At 45.7% G+C, this 16,209-nt stretch overlaps 1 protein-coding gene across 2 annotated transcripts in view; it reads right to left on the bottom strand.

Annotated features, from left to right (window-relative positions):
• The window catches only part of TRAPPC12 (trafficking protein particle complex 12), a 106,983-nt gene that overhangs the window by 76,075 nt on the left and 14,699 nt on the right, over positions 1–16,209 (bottom strand). For both annotated transcript variants that reach the window (XM_025353866.1, XM_025353867.1), the window contains exon 3: positions 10,614–10,730. In XM_025353866.1, coding sequence (XP_025209651.1) covers positions 10,614–10,730 — 117 coding nt within the window. The remainder of the gene's footprint in view (positions 1–10,613; positions 10,731–16,209) is intronic.

Genomic DNA, 16,209 nt, shown 5'->3' with positions numbered 1-16,209 from the left:
GTTTTTAAAGACCCTTTAATATGGGGAAATGCTAAATATATATATAATAAATAATTAAAAGACATAAACTGATAAGCATAGGAATTTCATGCATAGCCTATATACACAAATATGTATATCCATCTTCATACATGTACACTATGTATAGTATATACACACACATACGTATAACACATACACTGAAATGTAAAAGGACAGTGGTTACATAAGCAATCTTTTTTTCCATTTTTCTTTTCTCTTTCAGATACAGGAACTTGCTATTTGTGAAGGCAGGAAAAAAAGAGTTTTGTGAATTAAAAAACAATGATGGATCAGCACTCATGCAGACAGGGCTTTGATGGCCTGGCCTGTCAGAAATCAACTGTGTGCGTGTCCACTTCTGTCCACGCAGTGATGCCCTCAGAGAGGATCGTCTCTACCCCGTCTCTGTACCTAGAACAGTGTTTGATATGCAGGAACCAAATTGATGCTGTTAAAATAATACAGCATTTTCACAACAAGTATGGAAGGTGTAAGTTACTACTAAGTACAGCAGCTAAAGCATAAGCAAGGTTTTTGGGTTTTTCTGAAAAATAAAAGGATTTTGATACAGTAGATATGGAATCTCCTGATGCTCAATTCTGTGATGCCATACAACGCCCAGTGAACTCAATTTGTTTTTTATTTTATTTGTTTCTGAGACAGAGTCTTGCTCTGTTGCCCAGGCTGAAGTGCAGTGGTGTGATCTCAGCTCACTGCAACCTCTGCCTCCTGGGTTCAAGCGATTCTCCTGCCTCAGCCTCCCGAGTAGCTGGGACTACAGGCGTGCACCACCACGCCTGGCTAATTTTTGTGTTTTTAGTAGAGACGGGGTTTCACCTTGTTGGCCAGGATGGTCTTAATCTCTCGACCTCGTGATCCGCCTGCCTCGTCCTCCCGAAGTGCTAGGATTACAGGCTTGAGCTACCGCGCCTGGCCCTCAATTTGTTATCTATTTGATGGACCTCAGAGGCAACTAGAATTTGTGTGGGTACAAAAACGTATAAACGGGAAAATCTGATTATGGATACTTATGTATGTTTTAAACAAGTAAGAAATATTTTACAGTAAGGGCTTCTGTCTCATTTTATACCCACTATGTATAGATACTCACCACCAATCATTTACATGTTTAATAAAATTATTTGCAAGGACTTTGCAAATATAAAGCACTCCATAAATGATTAAAAATAGTAAAACATATCATATAAAAAGCCTTCAGCTTTTGCCATGATTTCATATTCTAAGACTTGTTTTCTATGTCTCACACTAGATCACAACTATTAAAAATAAAGCAAACGCCTACCATCTTAATTATTCATTTCTTGGGGAAATGTAAATCTTTTAAAAAGTGGCTTCTTTCCTGACTGAAAATAGAAAGCAGAAATGTTTATGCTCTTGTTACAGTTTCTCCCAATATAATTTTCCCACAGATGACTGAATATGAAAGATTTACTTGGATAATTGCTGCTATTGATTAAGTGTGCGCTATTAGAGTGAGCAATTTACTGGTTAATATCGATTGGTCTATAAACGACATGTAGTCCTATCTACAAACTTACACCAACCTGAGAGTCAATCTTCTAGGAGTCAGAACAACCCAATTCCCTGAGACAATAACACAAAAGAGTATGCGGCACACAGAGTCTGGGCAGCCCTTTCCACCTGCATCTCCAAGTGGAGGCGCAGAGGACTCGGTGCTGGCAGACCTGCTGGGGGACACGGAGGGGGAGCAAAGGGGCAAGGCCCAGACCCAGCCTCAGACCTCAGCTGGGGAGGGCCTCCACTGCAATTCAGGACAGAGGTGACTGAGAGAGCCCCTTCATCTCTAATTTAGATGTGGCGTGAGAGTCAGACACATCAGTAGAGGAAATAGAAAGATGATTTTTTCATTTCTTCCTTTTTTTTTTTTTTTTTTTTTTTTTAAAAGACAAGGTCTTGCTTTGTTGCCCAGGCTGGAGCGCAGTGGTGCGATCATGGCTCACTGCAGCCTGGACCACCTGGGTTCAGGCAATCCTCCCACCTCAGCTTCCCGAGTAGCTGGGACTACAGGTGCGTGCCACCACATCAGGCTAATTTTTAAATTATCTGTAGTTAAGGTCTCCCTATGTTGCTCAGGCTGATCGTCAACTCCTAGACTCAACTGATTCTCCTGCCTTAGCCTCCCAAAAGTGTTGGGATTACAGGCATGAGCCACTGTGCCCAGCCAGATGATTTTCTTTGTATAATCATTTAGAAAAACATTAAAGGAAAAAAAGAGAAGAAAACACATGCTATTTACCATTTATAATTTATACTTTCCCAAATGGTGATTTTTTCTGATAAGAGAATATAAAATATTTGGCTATAGTTCAAGTTTACTTCGCATTTCAAAAACATTTCTAGGCACAGGAATATTTTTGTTCACACCAAAGGAGATCAACTGAGACCATAACTGGCTCTCCTCACTGTGGTGAGGCTTTGCTATCATATCCTTTGTCGGGGGCCTGGCAGGACATGATGGCTACTGCATGGTCACGAGTTTCTGAAGAGAGTCTTAGGAAGGAACTTTTTTGCAAAGTTGTGAGCAAGGGACAGTGATGTGCCCAGGGTGTGGCGCCAGAGGGGACCGGGCTGCAGGACAGCTGTGGCGGCCTCAGGAAGAGGATCATAGTCGCCAGGAGACTGCCCCCGGCCGGGCAGGGGTCAGGAGCCACGGTGCACAGAGCTCTGTGCTGCAGCGGGCCACGCAGGGCAGGAAAGGAGGCGTGTATGGGAACCAGTGCACGTGCGGGATCCAGGGTGGCACTGAGTGAGTCTGGTGTGGGAACCAGTGCACGTGCGGGATCCAGGGTGGCACCGAGTGAGTCTGGTGTGGGAACAGGTGCACGTGCGGGATCTAGGGCGGCACCGACTGAGTCTGGTCAGGTCACGTTGTGCGGCCCAACGTCATTTGTGGTTTTCAGAGGTTTCTGGGTTTCGCAGACGGGGCTAAGGAATTACTGACCTGTTTTCAAAAATTAACAGAAGCTTGTACATAGTAGGTGGCCTTTTGTAATTTACTTTTATTGCTCAACACTGCTTCCGAAATGTATCCATACTGATGAATATGGCTCTAGTTCCACATGATGGTTTATTTCAATCGCTCCAAAGCATTTAATCGATTACACAGAACATAATTCTCTTCTTTTGAATACTGAATATTAAGGTTATTAATAAAATGTTTGGCTAAGTAATACAAGTAATACTGCAGCAAACATTCTTGAATGTCTTTTTACACACAGGTACAAGTTTTTCTAAAGTATATAATTGAAAGTGGGATTGTTGAGTCAAAGGTTATACAAAGCATGTACTTTATCAACTTTCTTTTTTTTAATTTTTTTTTTTTGAGACAGGGTTTTACTCTGTCACCCAGGCAGGAGTGCAGTGGCTCGATCATGGCTTACGGCACCCTCGACCTTCCAAGGCTCAGGGGATCCTCCTGCCTCAGCCCTACAAGTAGCTGAGACTACAGGCATGTGCTACCACACCTGGCTAATTTTTGTACTTTTAGCAGAGGCGGGGTTTTGCCATGCTGCCCAGGCTGGTCTTGAACTCCTGGGCTCAAACGATCCACCTGCCTCTGCCTCCCAAAGTGCTGGGATTACAGGTGTGAGCCACCGCGCCCAGCCTTATTAGCTATTGTTAAATTGCTCTGCAAGGCAATTCACGTTCCCATCAGCAATGTGTGCTGCCTACCCTTACCAATTGGTGCCGCCAGTGTGACAGGCTTGTCGGTTTCCCTCTTCTTTAGTGTTTCTCCTGGTAAAAGCCTCCAACTGGAGGCATGGTAGACATTTCCTTGGCCACACATGTCAAGCACACGTGTTTGGAGGTTTATTTTTACAGCCTCAGCAGAGCACAGCCTCAGCCTGCTGATCTTCAGACTTGTCCAAGAGGTGATGTGGAACCAGCAGAGCCAGGGCTCTTGGTTAATGGACAAATGCTGGAGAGGGGACGACCGGCCAGGAGGAACCAGGATAGCATCATGCTCTAATGCCGTGCACTCTTCCTTCCAAGATGGGATGTGACTTTGGCTACTGTGAGAGCCAGAGCCAGTTCTTACGATTGCATGCTGCCTGCTATTTGAAATTATAATTGCTTATTTTCTTAGTGTGCTTTATGCTATTTTTATCTTATTATTTTCTACCTTATTCCCCTCCCTGGTGGCCCACCTCCATTTTCAATGATAGATGCCAGAAATATGCAGCAAAGAAATGATTTTAAAAATCAGAATCTAAAGTATACCACATAAAACTTTTAACTTTGTGAAAGAAATCTTATGAAAATCTCATAATTACTGTACATGACATGTAAAATTCTAATAATGAAGTTAGTTTGATATGAGATAAAGATTTTAGATAAAAATTACTTTTACTTTTTTTTCTAGGAGTATGATACAGGGTCTATTTGAAAAACTGAACACAGGCATCACACAACTTCCAAATGATGAGAAAAACAGTCTAATAAAAATCACTCAAGTAACTAATAGCATGTACATAACTTTTCTCTATCTAAGACTCAAAGGGAATATTACACGATACCATTAAAGTGAGTAACACGTCCTCCTCCCAGGCTGTGACATCCATTTCCCTGTCAATTACAATCTTAGGAAACTCTGCCATAACTTAGGAAAATAATTCAGAAACCCTTTCCTGGCTGCCTTAAAGACAACAGGAATTATTTTAGGACACACTAGAACGAAAATACCAGGGCAAGGTAAAGATCCTTTCATGAATACATTTTTCACCTACTGTAAGCTCCCTTGTTAGGCCTGTTAATAAAATTTCTGATGGTCTCAAGTATTTCCAATGTATGACACACATCAAACCACTGTATATATTTATTAATAACAGGAACAATAAAAGAGGGTAAAAAATAGCCTGTAGAAAAAATCCATCTCAATGAACATCCATGGCTTTGTGTGATTTTTAAACCCATTATTATAAAGCCCCGTCGTGCTGCCAGTTCAGTCCCTGCCTCAAGAGGACACATCACAGCAGCTTCTCCAAGGCCAAACCGAGGGGCCACGCCCACACCCTCGGGAACAGAGCATGCGCCAGGGAAACGGCCACCCTGGAGATCCGTAACTGCATTAGCAAATTATAGAGGATACAGATACTTAGAAATTAGCTGTTTTTTCCCCTTTAAAAAAGAGTATCTCCATCTCCCTCCTTTCCAAAGCTTTCCAATCATAGAAATAATTACAGAATCACTTTGGTAAAAGAAACTCAATGAAGCATTTGACTGACGTTTGCTCACATTTAAACTTAGTGTGATGTCTGAAAAGTCTGCTAACCCCCTAAGCAAGGGATGCTTGTTTACCTTTTTGAGGACACGCTTCTGTAAATGTGGTAAAAGATGTTGGGAAGAAAGGCAATTTGGGGAGCGCAGTTTCCAGTGGTTCACAGGCTACCAGAAGCATTCGGAGACCAAACACCTATACCTGAGATCATTTCCCGCTGCTATTTTAGGAGAGGGTCTCTGCCTGGGTTTTTGCACTTACTCCAAGTTAATGAGTACAGACTTCTGTGAGTATGCTGGGCGACCAGGTGAGTGACAGTTCCACAGCCTGGGGAGCGTGGTGCAGAGGAAGGAGGAGAGTGAAGCGTCTCTGGGGAAGGTTTGGTTTCTGAGTCTGGAAGGGTCCTTCAGTCTCTGCAAGTGGGGGAACCCCTGGGAACTTTGCTCTGGGGCAAAAGAGGCCTGAGGGATTCATGCTGGAGCTCTCAGGATTCCCACCAGTTAGAGAAGCAGGGCTGTGGGAACCGGTATTCAAGATGTGGTACAAGCAGCTTCTCTGCGGGAAGTGGATGTAGGTGATGGGGAGAGAAAAGGGAAACTTCACTGCTGTGGGCTAGGAGTGCAGCTGAATTTGGGTCTGTGTCTGAAGACACCGATGGAGAATCGTTAAGAGTTACAATACATTTGTGAATCTGGAATATATACTTCTTTCAAAAATAGTGTATGAGCTTCAAGTCAGCAACAAGTAAATTAAAAATAATAACAGAGAAGGACTTCTAAGTCTGAGTAAACGCCATAAACGGTTAAGGCAGAACTTCACAGAGCAAGAGCCGTAACTCAGCAAACTTTACTGTTACTGCTTGAAAGAGAAGAGGCTTAATAAGTGTTTGCTCAATGAATACACGAAGAAACACAATTGAGAACTTGTTTGTTTCAATCCCATCAGATATAAGGTCTTCTCATGGGCAAATCCTACCCCTGGATACAACCCAGTCCTAGAAGCTGTATTGCAAAGCACAGTTCCCACAGCGCATAGATCCGACGGTTCAGAAATACTGAGTCATTTGGTGGGAAGCAGTCAACGAGCAAAACCACCACCAGCAACTGTTCTTTCCGCTGGGCTGCGCGGACTACGTAAGGGACACCGGGCAGCAGGGACGGTACTGGCAACAGAAGCGAGGACATTTGTTTGGGGCCAACCTCTACACCTTTGCAGATCTTAGTGTTTTAATCTACAAAGTGAGCATTTTGGACTATGTTAAGTTTTTCAAATTTTTAAATAGTAAAATTCATCCACCTTTTCCCCCAATCCCCAAAAAAAAGACATCTCAAGAGAGACTTATGTATAAAATAGATCCCGCTGAAATGCTCTGCGTGACACTGGCCCTAGCAAGTCGCCTCCGCAGGCCATGCCCAGTCACCCCGAGGCACCTCCCTGGAACCCCAGGGTTCTCAGAATCACAGTCTGAAAATGTGCTAGATTCGATTTGCATTCCTATCAAATCCTTCCTTTCCTTTTCTGTCACTGCAGAGGAAGAAACGTTCCATCTTTCCCAGACTCATCTTGTGGTTTCGCCTCCTCACTCTTTGCACCCCCTCCCCTGGAACCGCCCCCTGCTCTACCCTTTGGATGAGCTCCTTCTCTATTTCTTTAAACCCAACATTCTGGTGCTACTTCTTTATCAAAAGAGTAGCTTACCGACGGGGGTCCTCTTACTATCATTCCCTCATCCCTTTATTTATTCAAGAAGACGCTGTGTACCATTCGGTGCCCGACTATGCTGGGTCCTCAGATGCACTGGTGAACAAGACAGACGCTTCCTGACTGTCACGGTGTTTATTACAGATTTTTCATTTTTGTAGGTTGGCTCTGTCTCCCCCTACAAGTTACAGCATTTGTTATTGACACTGATGACATGTCACCTCCAGTTCATGCATATAATGAAGTCAGGATAAAATCCAAGTAACTGAGGCTGCTTTGCCAAGGTTCGGTACTTTTTCAAAAACAGGCTTTTTGGGCAAGACTCCAAAAAAGGTTTTTTTATTTGGGAAAAAGATCAGGGATCAAAGGAAGTTAACAATCAAGACTGAGAAGAATATAAGAAACTAACTTTTGAGTAAAATGGGGAGGACTCTAGTTTTTTTTCCTTTAGGCTCTCTTAGGAAGCAAGAGATCTGCTGACAATAGAACACTGGAAAGCAGAAAGTCAAAGAGAAGTTTAAAATCAAAAGAGAGGGACTAGAAAATCCAGGAACCCAGGGCACGATGTCCCTGCGTGACACCACAGCGGAGTGCAGCCCCCGCCTGTGCTTCCCACAGGCCCTCACACAACCGCAATCTGGGTCATCTCCGTTGGGAGCTGGGCCCCACGCGAAGGGGATCAGAGCCGGGAGCCGGGCCCCACGCGAAGGGGATCAGAGCCGGGAGCCGGGCCCCACGCGAAGGGGATCAGAGCCGGGAGCCGGGCCCCACGCGAAGGGGATCACCGCCGGGAGCCGGGCCCCACGCGAAGGGGGTCACAGCCGGGAGCCGGGCCCCACACGAAGGGGATCACAGCCGGGAGCCGGGCCCCACGCGAAGGGGATCACAGCCGGGAGCCGGGCCCCACGCGAAGGGGATCAGAGCCGGGAGCCGGGCCCCACGCGAAGGGGTTCCAGGTGGCCTGGTCAGTGTAGCTGGCAGCCCCCAACCCATACTGAACCCAGGAAAGCTTCTCAAGTGGCACAGAAGTCACAAAACCACACATAATAAGGATGTGTCTGAATTCAAGAGAACTAGTCAATTAAGGAAAATATTTTGTTACTTTGCTAAAGGCTATTGCTGAAGATCAAGAAATCACTCCTCTCCTGTGGTTCTGCCTCAGGATTTCGGCCTCACGAACATCAGTCATTTCTGGCAGAATGCGGACAGGCTATACCTCACTCTTTTTTTTTTTTGAGACGGAGTCTCGCTCTGTCGCCCAGGCTGCAGTGCAGTGGCGCGATCTCAGCTCACTGCAAGCTCCGCCTCCCGGGTTCACGCCATTCTCCTGCCTCAGCCTCCCGAGTAGCTGGGACTACAGGCGCCGCCACCTCGCCCGGCTAGTTTTTTGTATTTTTAGTAGAGACGGGGTTTCACCGTGTTCGCCAGGATGGTCTCGATCTCCTGACCTCGTGATCCACCCGTCTCGGCCTCCCAAAGTGCTGGGATTACAGGCGTGAGCCACCGCACCCGGCCATCTACCTCACTTTCAAATACAGAGGCAGAGGTGATGGAACACAAAAGGATACTGGAATTATTTTCTTCTGAATTTCACTGTAGTCTTTGTGCAGTAAAGTGATTTACATATCACCGTTTTCACACAAAAGACAGTCGCTTCTGAGCGGGGACTGAGCCACGTCCTGCTCCAAAATAAACCTCAAACATTTTCATTTTGAAGTTTTCTGTTTTAGTTCATAGGCTAACCTTCACCTGTCATTTCAATGGGCGGTAAAGTTTAATCCTCAAGAAATTTCTAAACTTCTCAACTATTATGTCTTTAGGAACTAAAATTTGCTTAAAATAGGTGAAATCTGGTCCGGTGCGGTGGCTTACGCCTGTAATCCCAGCGCTCTGGGAGGGCAAGGCGGGTGGGTCGCCTGAGGTCAGGAGTTCAAGACCAGCCTGGCCATGGTGAAACCTCATCTCTACTAAAAATACAAAAAATTAGCTGGGTGTGGTGGTGCGCGCCTGTAATCCCTGCTATGTGGGAGGCCGAGGCAGGAGAATCGCTTGAACCCGGGAGGCAGAGGTTGCAGTGAGTCGAGATTGTACAATTGCACTCCAGCCTGGGTAACAAGAGCAAAAAACTGTCTCAAAAAAAAAAAAGGTGAAATCTGAAGCTCGGTGCAGAAGAATTAGTAACAATTGAGAAAAACAAGATGGGGAACTATTAGAAAAAAAAGTAAATTAGGAAATTCCATTCTCTTTTTTGAAGGATGACAGGTGAATATATGTCCTCCAGATTGTTCACCCAAATCGAGAGTGAGTCCGGACCATGTGCTGCTGAAATTCAACAGTCAGGGTGAACACGAGTTTCAGACAGCCGGTGGGACTTATTCCCAAAATCAAGGACCTCACTCTCCAAACCCCTTCAAGACAGTGCATTTCGTATTTTTAGTACAGATGGGGTTTCACCATGGCCAGGCTGGTCTTGAGCTCCTGACCTCAGGTAATCCACCCACCTCGCCCTCCCAGAGTGTTGAGATTACAGGCGTGAGCCACCGCACCCAACCAGATTTCACCTATTTTAAGCAAATTCTAGTTCCTAAAATTTGACTGCATGCAGGCATGGGAGCATGGCTTTGCTAAGTCCACTCTAGGCAACCGTCTGGATGAGCAAGAAGAGCAATTCCACAGCCCCCTAAGGAGACGGCACTGGGGAGCTGGGGAGCTGAGATTCGGCGTGAGACGGGGCTCTCATTTCAGAGTACTTAACCGATGGCTGCCTTAGGATTCCTGAGGGAAACATATACGACAAACTTCCAATATCTTCTCCTTCATCTAGAAAAGCTATCCAACACGATTCCAGCTGCCTTTAAGATTATAAATTCACTGGAATCAAATCAACCTGTACAGCAATGGATCAGTGATCCAGTATTAATGATTTATTTTTTATTTTTTTAAGATGGAGTCTCGCTCTGTAGCCCAGGCTGGAGTTGCAGTGGCGTGATTTCGGCTCACTGCAACCTCCACCTCCTGCGTCCCAGTTCAAGCAATTCTGCCTCAGCCTCCTGAGTAGCTGGGATTACAGGAACGCACCACCATGCCCAGCTAATTTTTGTATTTTTAATAGAGACGGGCTTTCACCACGTTGGCCAGGCTGGTCTTGAACTCCTGACCTCATGATGTGCCCGCCTCGGCCTCTCAGAGTGCTGGGATTACAGGCGTGAGCCACTGCGCCCAGCCATGAATTTTAAAAACCTTATAGAATTCATGACAAAGCTTAAAAATGTTCAGAAATTCACCCATTCAATAAATTTTCTATACAAAAATGCAGAAAATGCAATATATTTTAAAAACGAACACAAATCATTTATCTCTATTATACATGATGAAGCATACTCGATCAAAGTATATGCTGCTTTGAGTAATCTGATCATTTCCAGTAATGGCTTTTTAACTAATTAGGCTTAAAAGTATCCATGTATTAATATGATGCTTTTTGGTGCACAGGACTGGCATCTACTCCAACAAAATTCTACTTATGTGCAAAAGCTATGAATAATATTCAAAATAATTAATTTCTAGAGAAAATATTACGAAGGCAGGCAGGACTTATCACAACACTGAAATCAAACACATTGTCACTTACGATTAGCTGTTTCAATCCAACAAAAGATTGTTCCACTGAGTCGGCATTTAGGACTTGTCTCTTCGCTGCAGCTTTTTCACCCAGAAAGCGAAGCATCAAGTCTTTAACTGCATCTCCCTGGGAAGAAGAGAAGAAAAATATGTCAAGACAATAAAATGTCAGTTAAACTCAGCTAACCAGAACCCATAACTAAACAAAATTTCTTTTTTCTCCAGTGGCTTATGGAGGTAAAAGTAACGGTTATAGTATCGTAAAACTTCAATTAACCAGAAGCTAAATTACCACAATTGTTAATAAAATGCATAATTTTAGAATTGCTCCTTATTCTTTTTATTTTTAAAATTATATATTTATTCACCACTGATTGGAAAGCATGTTCTTTATTCTGAAGAGGAAACGGTAAATCCTGCCACCTACCACCAGGCTTGCAGTGCGAGGCAAAGCCAAGCCAGCAGAGGGGCCTCAGGTGAGGGGCCTCAGGAGGCCCAGGAGAACGAAGGTGACACTGCTGGGGACCAGGGGCTGCACCACACAGTGGCCAGACTTGCGCTGGTGCAGGCAGGCCTGAATAGTCTTCCCAAATTCCATCAAGGCCCCGAAAACTGAGACCCCCTTTCACAGCAGGTCCTCGATAGCCTCGCTGAGCCAAGCCCTGCTCCAGGAGCTGGTGGGCTCACTTCATGCTGCAAGCCAGGGAAGAATCCAGTTGCCTCTGCACGGGACTGTTTCTACCTCCTGACCCAACTCCTCTGATTACACTGATCTTTCGATGGTGCTGAAGAACACTGAAAGTGGAATCTGAAGCATGTCACTTACTTTAAAGGGAAGACACAGAAGGGCAAGGGGAGGGAACCGGTGCTTTTGTGTGGCCTGGGGACAGAAGAGATGTGCCAATGACCTGCACTGAGCAGGGAGCGATCTCATAGCTGGTGTCAAGCCAGATGCTGGGTGAGCTGGCCTTCATGAGCCTCAGGAGTCAGCACGGTTTGGGGGCCCCAGGGAAGGGCGTGAAGTTACCAAGTCTGTTGCATGGGGACAAACTAGTCATCCCAACAGTGCAGAGAAAACTGTTACAGTCCTCGGGCCTCAGTGCTGTTTCGGTGGCTGCCCCGCAGGCTGAGGGAGAGTCCAGGGTAAGTAAAGGCTGCTCACAGGACGCAATGCTCTCCATGGGCAGCAGGAGAAGCCTCTCACACACAGCGGGGACCAGGACACAGCCCTGGACCATCTCTCTCCCTTCTGGGGGTGCTGCTGACTGAGGAAAGGCACCTGGGAAGGGGCAGCGGCATTGAGGTCCCTGAAACACCTGAGGCAGGGACAGCCGGGGGGACAGAGCAGCCCAGGGGGAAAGGGCAGCAGCACTGAGGTCCCTGAAATGCCAGAGACAGTGAGCAGCCCGGGAGGAGGAAGCAGTGGCTCTGAGGTCCCTGAAATGCCCGGAGACAGCAAGCAGCCGGGACCTGGCTGGACCTTCCCTGACATGTGCTCTGGGCATCTGGCCCGCAGCAGCTGCTGACAGGGACACGGCACAAAGGCCCTGCAGTCTCTCAGGTGAACAGAAGAAAGCCTCAAACTAGGACAACCCCAAGATGGGGGGTGGAGAAAGCCAAGACCTCTCCATCCCAGCACAAAGCTGCCTCCCAGCCGCAGGGAAGCTGATGCTCATGCTGCAGGCAGGCCACCGGGAGCACACAGTGACTGAGGGTGCACAGACGCCTGCGTGCCCCCCGCCTGGACTTCACCACTGGCTCAGATCTCTTCCTATTGTTCTCCTACCCTCTTTTTGCGGGGGGAAAAGAAAAGCATAGAAGTTGTTTCTCCTAAGAAGCACGGTTATTTCAATCTTTCGCTATCTTTCAAAATGGTGACACTTAAAAGAAGAACAACATCTAGAGCATGAGAGCAAGAGAATCAGAAAAGCTGCTGACATTGCTTCTCCCCTCTGCTGCCTCCCTCTCTCCCCGGAGAGATCAACAGCCTGCGGCAGGAGGGGCCGGGCGGCTCCATGTCACAGACCTGTCTTTTCCCTGGTGCTAAACCTGGTGCTCGAGGCCGACGTCACGTTTTCTCACATTGAGGCAAAGACCTAGGGGCAGCCGTTGTATAATTTCTGCGTTCAGAGTGTAAGGTGAAGTACTTCAAATACCAGATCCACAAAATCAGCTAACTGATCTAGCAGCAATAATTACAGGGCAAAATAAAAGAGTTCAGACCCAGCGCTCCAGAAAGCTCTGCAAAAACGCAACTCTTCTCAGACAAAGAGCATCTCAGCCAGAGGGCAGCGAGCTGGGTGAAGAGCAAAATCAAATCGCAATGCCAGGGACGGGGGGGCAGGGACAACTCCTCCATCCCCGCCACATTCCCAGTGAGACCATGCTGCAAAAATCTCGCCCTTAAAATTCTCTGTTAGTTAATATTTTAGTTACCACAGCAAGTTCCTGAGATATTAGCATATGCATGGCTATCAAATATCCCATCAACGGAGGGCCAAGGATGTGACAAGCGTCTTAAGACAAACCTCGCCCTTGCTGTGTGGCTAACGGCACAGGGAGGTGGAGACGCTGGCACTGCATCTCCTCAGTGGTTACTGTGCGGAGGGGAGGGAGCTTCCCGCAGGGCCTTCTAGAGCGCTGTGCTGCTGCACCTGGATGGAATCCAGCTAGAACCAATGGCAAACCATTCAGCGAGGGTCTACTTTATCCAGGGCAAGGTTCAGGGAACACGAAGGAGATATACGAACATATCACAATCTGGGACTCATCGTGATCTCACCATCCCATTCTCCTGGTCAGGTGCATTTATGGAGGAGCAAGTGGCTGTTCTCACAGCTGACAGGCGCTTAGGGGCCTGGCTGTCTTTCCTGCAATGGGGGAATAGTCTCAGTTTTCTCTTCTTGATTTTCATGGTGAAAGACAAAACAGAAGCCAGAGCAGTGGACTGAAAGCTTACAGGCCTTACTGCCTGGGAAGCCTAAAGACACAAATGCTCATGGGGTAGTGTTGCTGAAAGGCAGCAGGCCCTGCACCTGGCACAGAACTCGCTGAGCTTTCCGCCACATTGCCAGTGCAGAAAGGTGCCTCTTTGTCCTCGGAGGGTCTATCCTCTGGCTCCAGTGTTTGCTTACTCCGGGGAAAAATGAGACCACCTGAACCAAAAACCACAACAATTAAAACAAAACCCAAACCCAAACTGAAGGATGTGGAGAAACTGGAACCCTCACGCGCCACATCATCGGTGGGGATTCAACATGGAATAGCCATTCTAGAAACAGTCTGGCGGGGCCTCAGAACAGAGTTACCGTAGAACCAGCAAGTCCATCCCAAGCTATACATCCCAGATAGCTGAGAACACACAGACACAAACACATGTGTGTGAATGTTCACAGTAGCATCACTGACAATAGCCAAAAGGTAGAAACAGCCCAAATGTCCACCAACTGATGAACGAATAAAAAGCAGCAGTAATTTTCTTCTATCCATTTCAGGGTAACTGGGACTGGACTGTCTTGATGTGAACAACTGCAATATTGCTCAGAGGAAATCTAACAACTGTCTTCACACACAGCAAAGGACTGTGACCCGAGAGAAGGAAAACATGACTTGAACCCTTGAACCCAATGGCACTTTTTGGACCACACTGCAGGAGAATCCCAAGCAGGGTTTGGGATGTCACGGAGGTTAAGGCGGACGGGCTGAGGAGGTTGAGACTGTACTCAAATATGCTTTCCCAACATTCTTATTTTGCTAAATTACTAGCAACAATGGAGGGAAAGTGTGAGAGTATATGTGTGAGAAAGAATATACAACATTATCTCTATATAAGTTCCACCTACATAATCCTTTGTGGTTTACTCTAAAAACCCAGCTACAATTTATAACGTAATTTACTAAAAAATGGTTTTGGAACCTACTTACAAACTGGATAATTCTTATATCCAGAGACCTAGAAAGGAGGGAGCTAAGCAGAGAAAGGGTTTGTGTGGGAGCCCTTGAGTTTACTGCTGATCACTCAGCTATATGTGCAGAGGGTGCAGCTCTGAAGACTGGAAAGGACGGGGCGCTGTGAGCTGGCAAGCCCAGAGCTCACATAGGGCTGTGGGGTGTTGAGTGTGGGTCTGCCATGGACGGGGCGCTGTGAGTTGGCAAGCCCAGAGCTCACACAGGGCTGAAAGGTGCTGAGTATGGGTCTGCCACGGTGGAGTGCTGTCACCGAACAGAAGGGGCATTCAGTATAGACTTCAGAAAGGTCACCCAAAAGTAGAAGCTACTAGTCTAAAGTCATTGTAAAAAGCCTAAAAACAAACTTGAAACTAAACCTGTAAATAAGTTACTTGCTTGTCAGAATAAAGGACAAGTCTTTTCAAAGGAAGATGAAAAAGCCAGACATACAACCTGAAATCCACACCTTCTAATAAAAAATTACTAGACATGTAAAACATGTCCTGTAACTAAGAGAAAAAGTACATAAAAATAGATCCAGATATTACATAGATAATGGAACTTTCAAATAAGAACTTTTTTTTTCTTTTCTTTCTTTCTTTTTTTTTTTTTTTTAAAAGAGGCCTATGTTGCCCAGGCTGGCCTCAAACTTCTGGGCTCCAGTGATTCTCCTGCCTCAGCCTCCTGAGTGGCTGTGACTACAGGTACATGCCACCACACCCGGCTCAGAAAAGAACTTTAAGGTGTCTCTTATAAATGTTCTCAAGAGCTTAAAGCTTGAAAATGATAAGAAAAGAAAAATGATACAAAGAAGAACCACATAAAAATTCCAGAGATAAAAAACACGGAAAAGTCAATAGGATTAGCTGCAAACTAAAAAGTCACAAGAAAAGATGAGTGAACTTAAGGACAGCAATAGAAATTCTAAACTTAACCACAAAGAGAAAAAGACTGGAAAATAAAAACAATAACAAAAACAGATCCTCAGTAACTTCTGTGGCAACATTAAGCAGTATGTATACTTGGGAGGTTCCAGAGGTAGGAAAGAGAAAAAACACAAAAAATACCTGAAGAAATAATGACCAAAAATTTCCCCAATCTGACAAAAATGATAAACTCTCAGATCCAAGATGGTCAACGAATGCCAAGCAAGATAAACATAAATCCCATGTGAAGGTATGTCAGAACCAAACTGCTGAAAAACCAGGGATAAAATCGTAAAAGCACCTAGAGGAAAAATATGCAATTAGGCACAGAAGAGCAAGGATAAGAATCACTACAGACTTCTCATCAGAAACTATGCAAGTCAAAAGACAGTGGGATGGCATCTTACAAGGTCTAAAAAGAAAAAAAAAACCTGCTAACCTAGAATTCTCCATACTGTAAACATGTTGTATATTCAGCAAAAATAAGCTTTAATAATGAAGATGAGGCTGAGCATGGTGGCTCATGCCTGTAATCCTAGCACTTTGGGAGGCCAAGGCAGGCAGATCACTTGAGGCCATGAGTTCAAGACCAGCCTGGCCAACATGGTGAGGCCCTGTCTCTACTAAAAATACAAGAACTGGCCAGGCGCAGTGGCTCACTCCTGTCATTCCAGCACTTTGGGAAGCTGAGGTGAGCGGATCACTTGACATTAGGAGTTTGAGACCAGCCTG

This window comes from Theropithecus gelada, chromosome 13 (assembly GCF_003255815.1).
Source record: "Theropithecus gelada isolate Dixy chromosome 13, Tgel_1.0, whole genome shotgun sequence".
Classification (NCBI taxonomy): Eukaryota; Metazoa; Chordata; class Mammalia; order Primates; family Cercopithecidae; genus Theropithecus; species Theropithecus gelada.
Note: the sequence above shows the minus strand (reverse complement) of the source record. Positions and strands in the feature narration are given on the sequence as shown.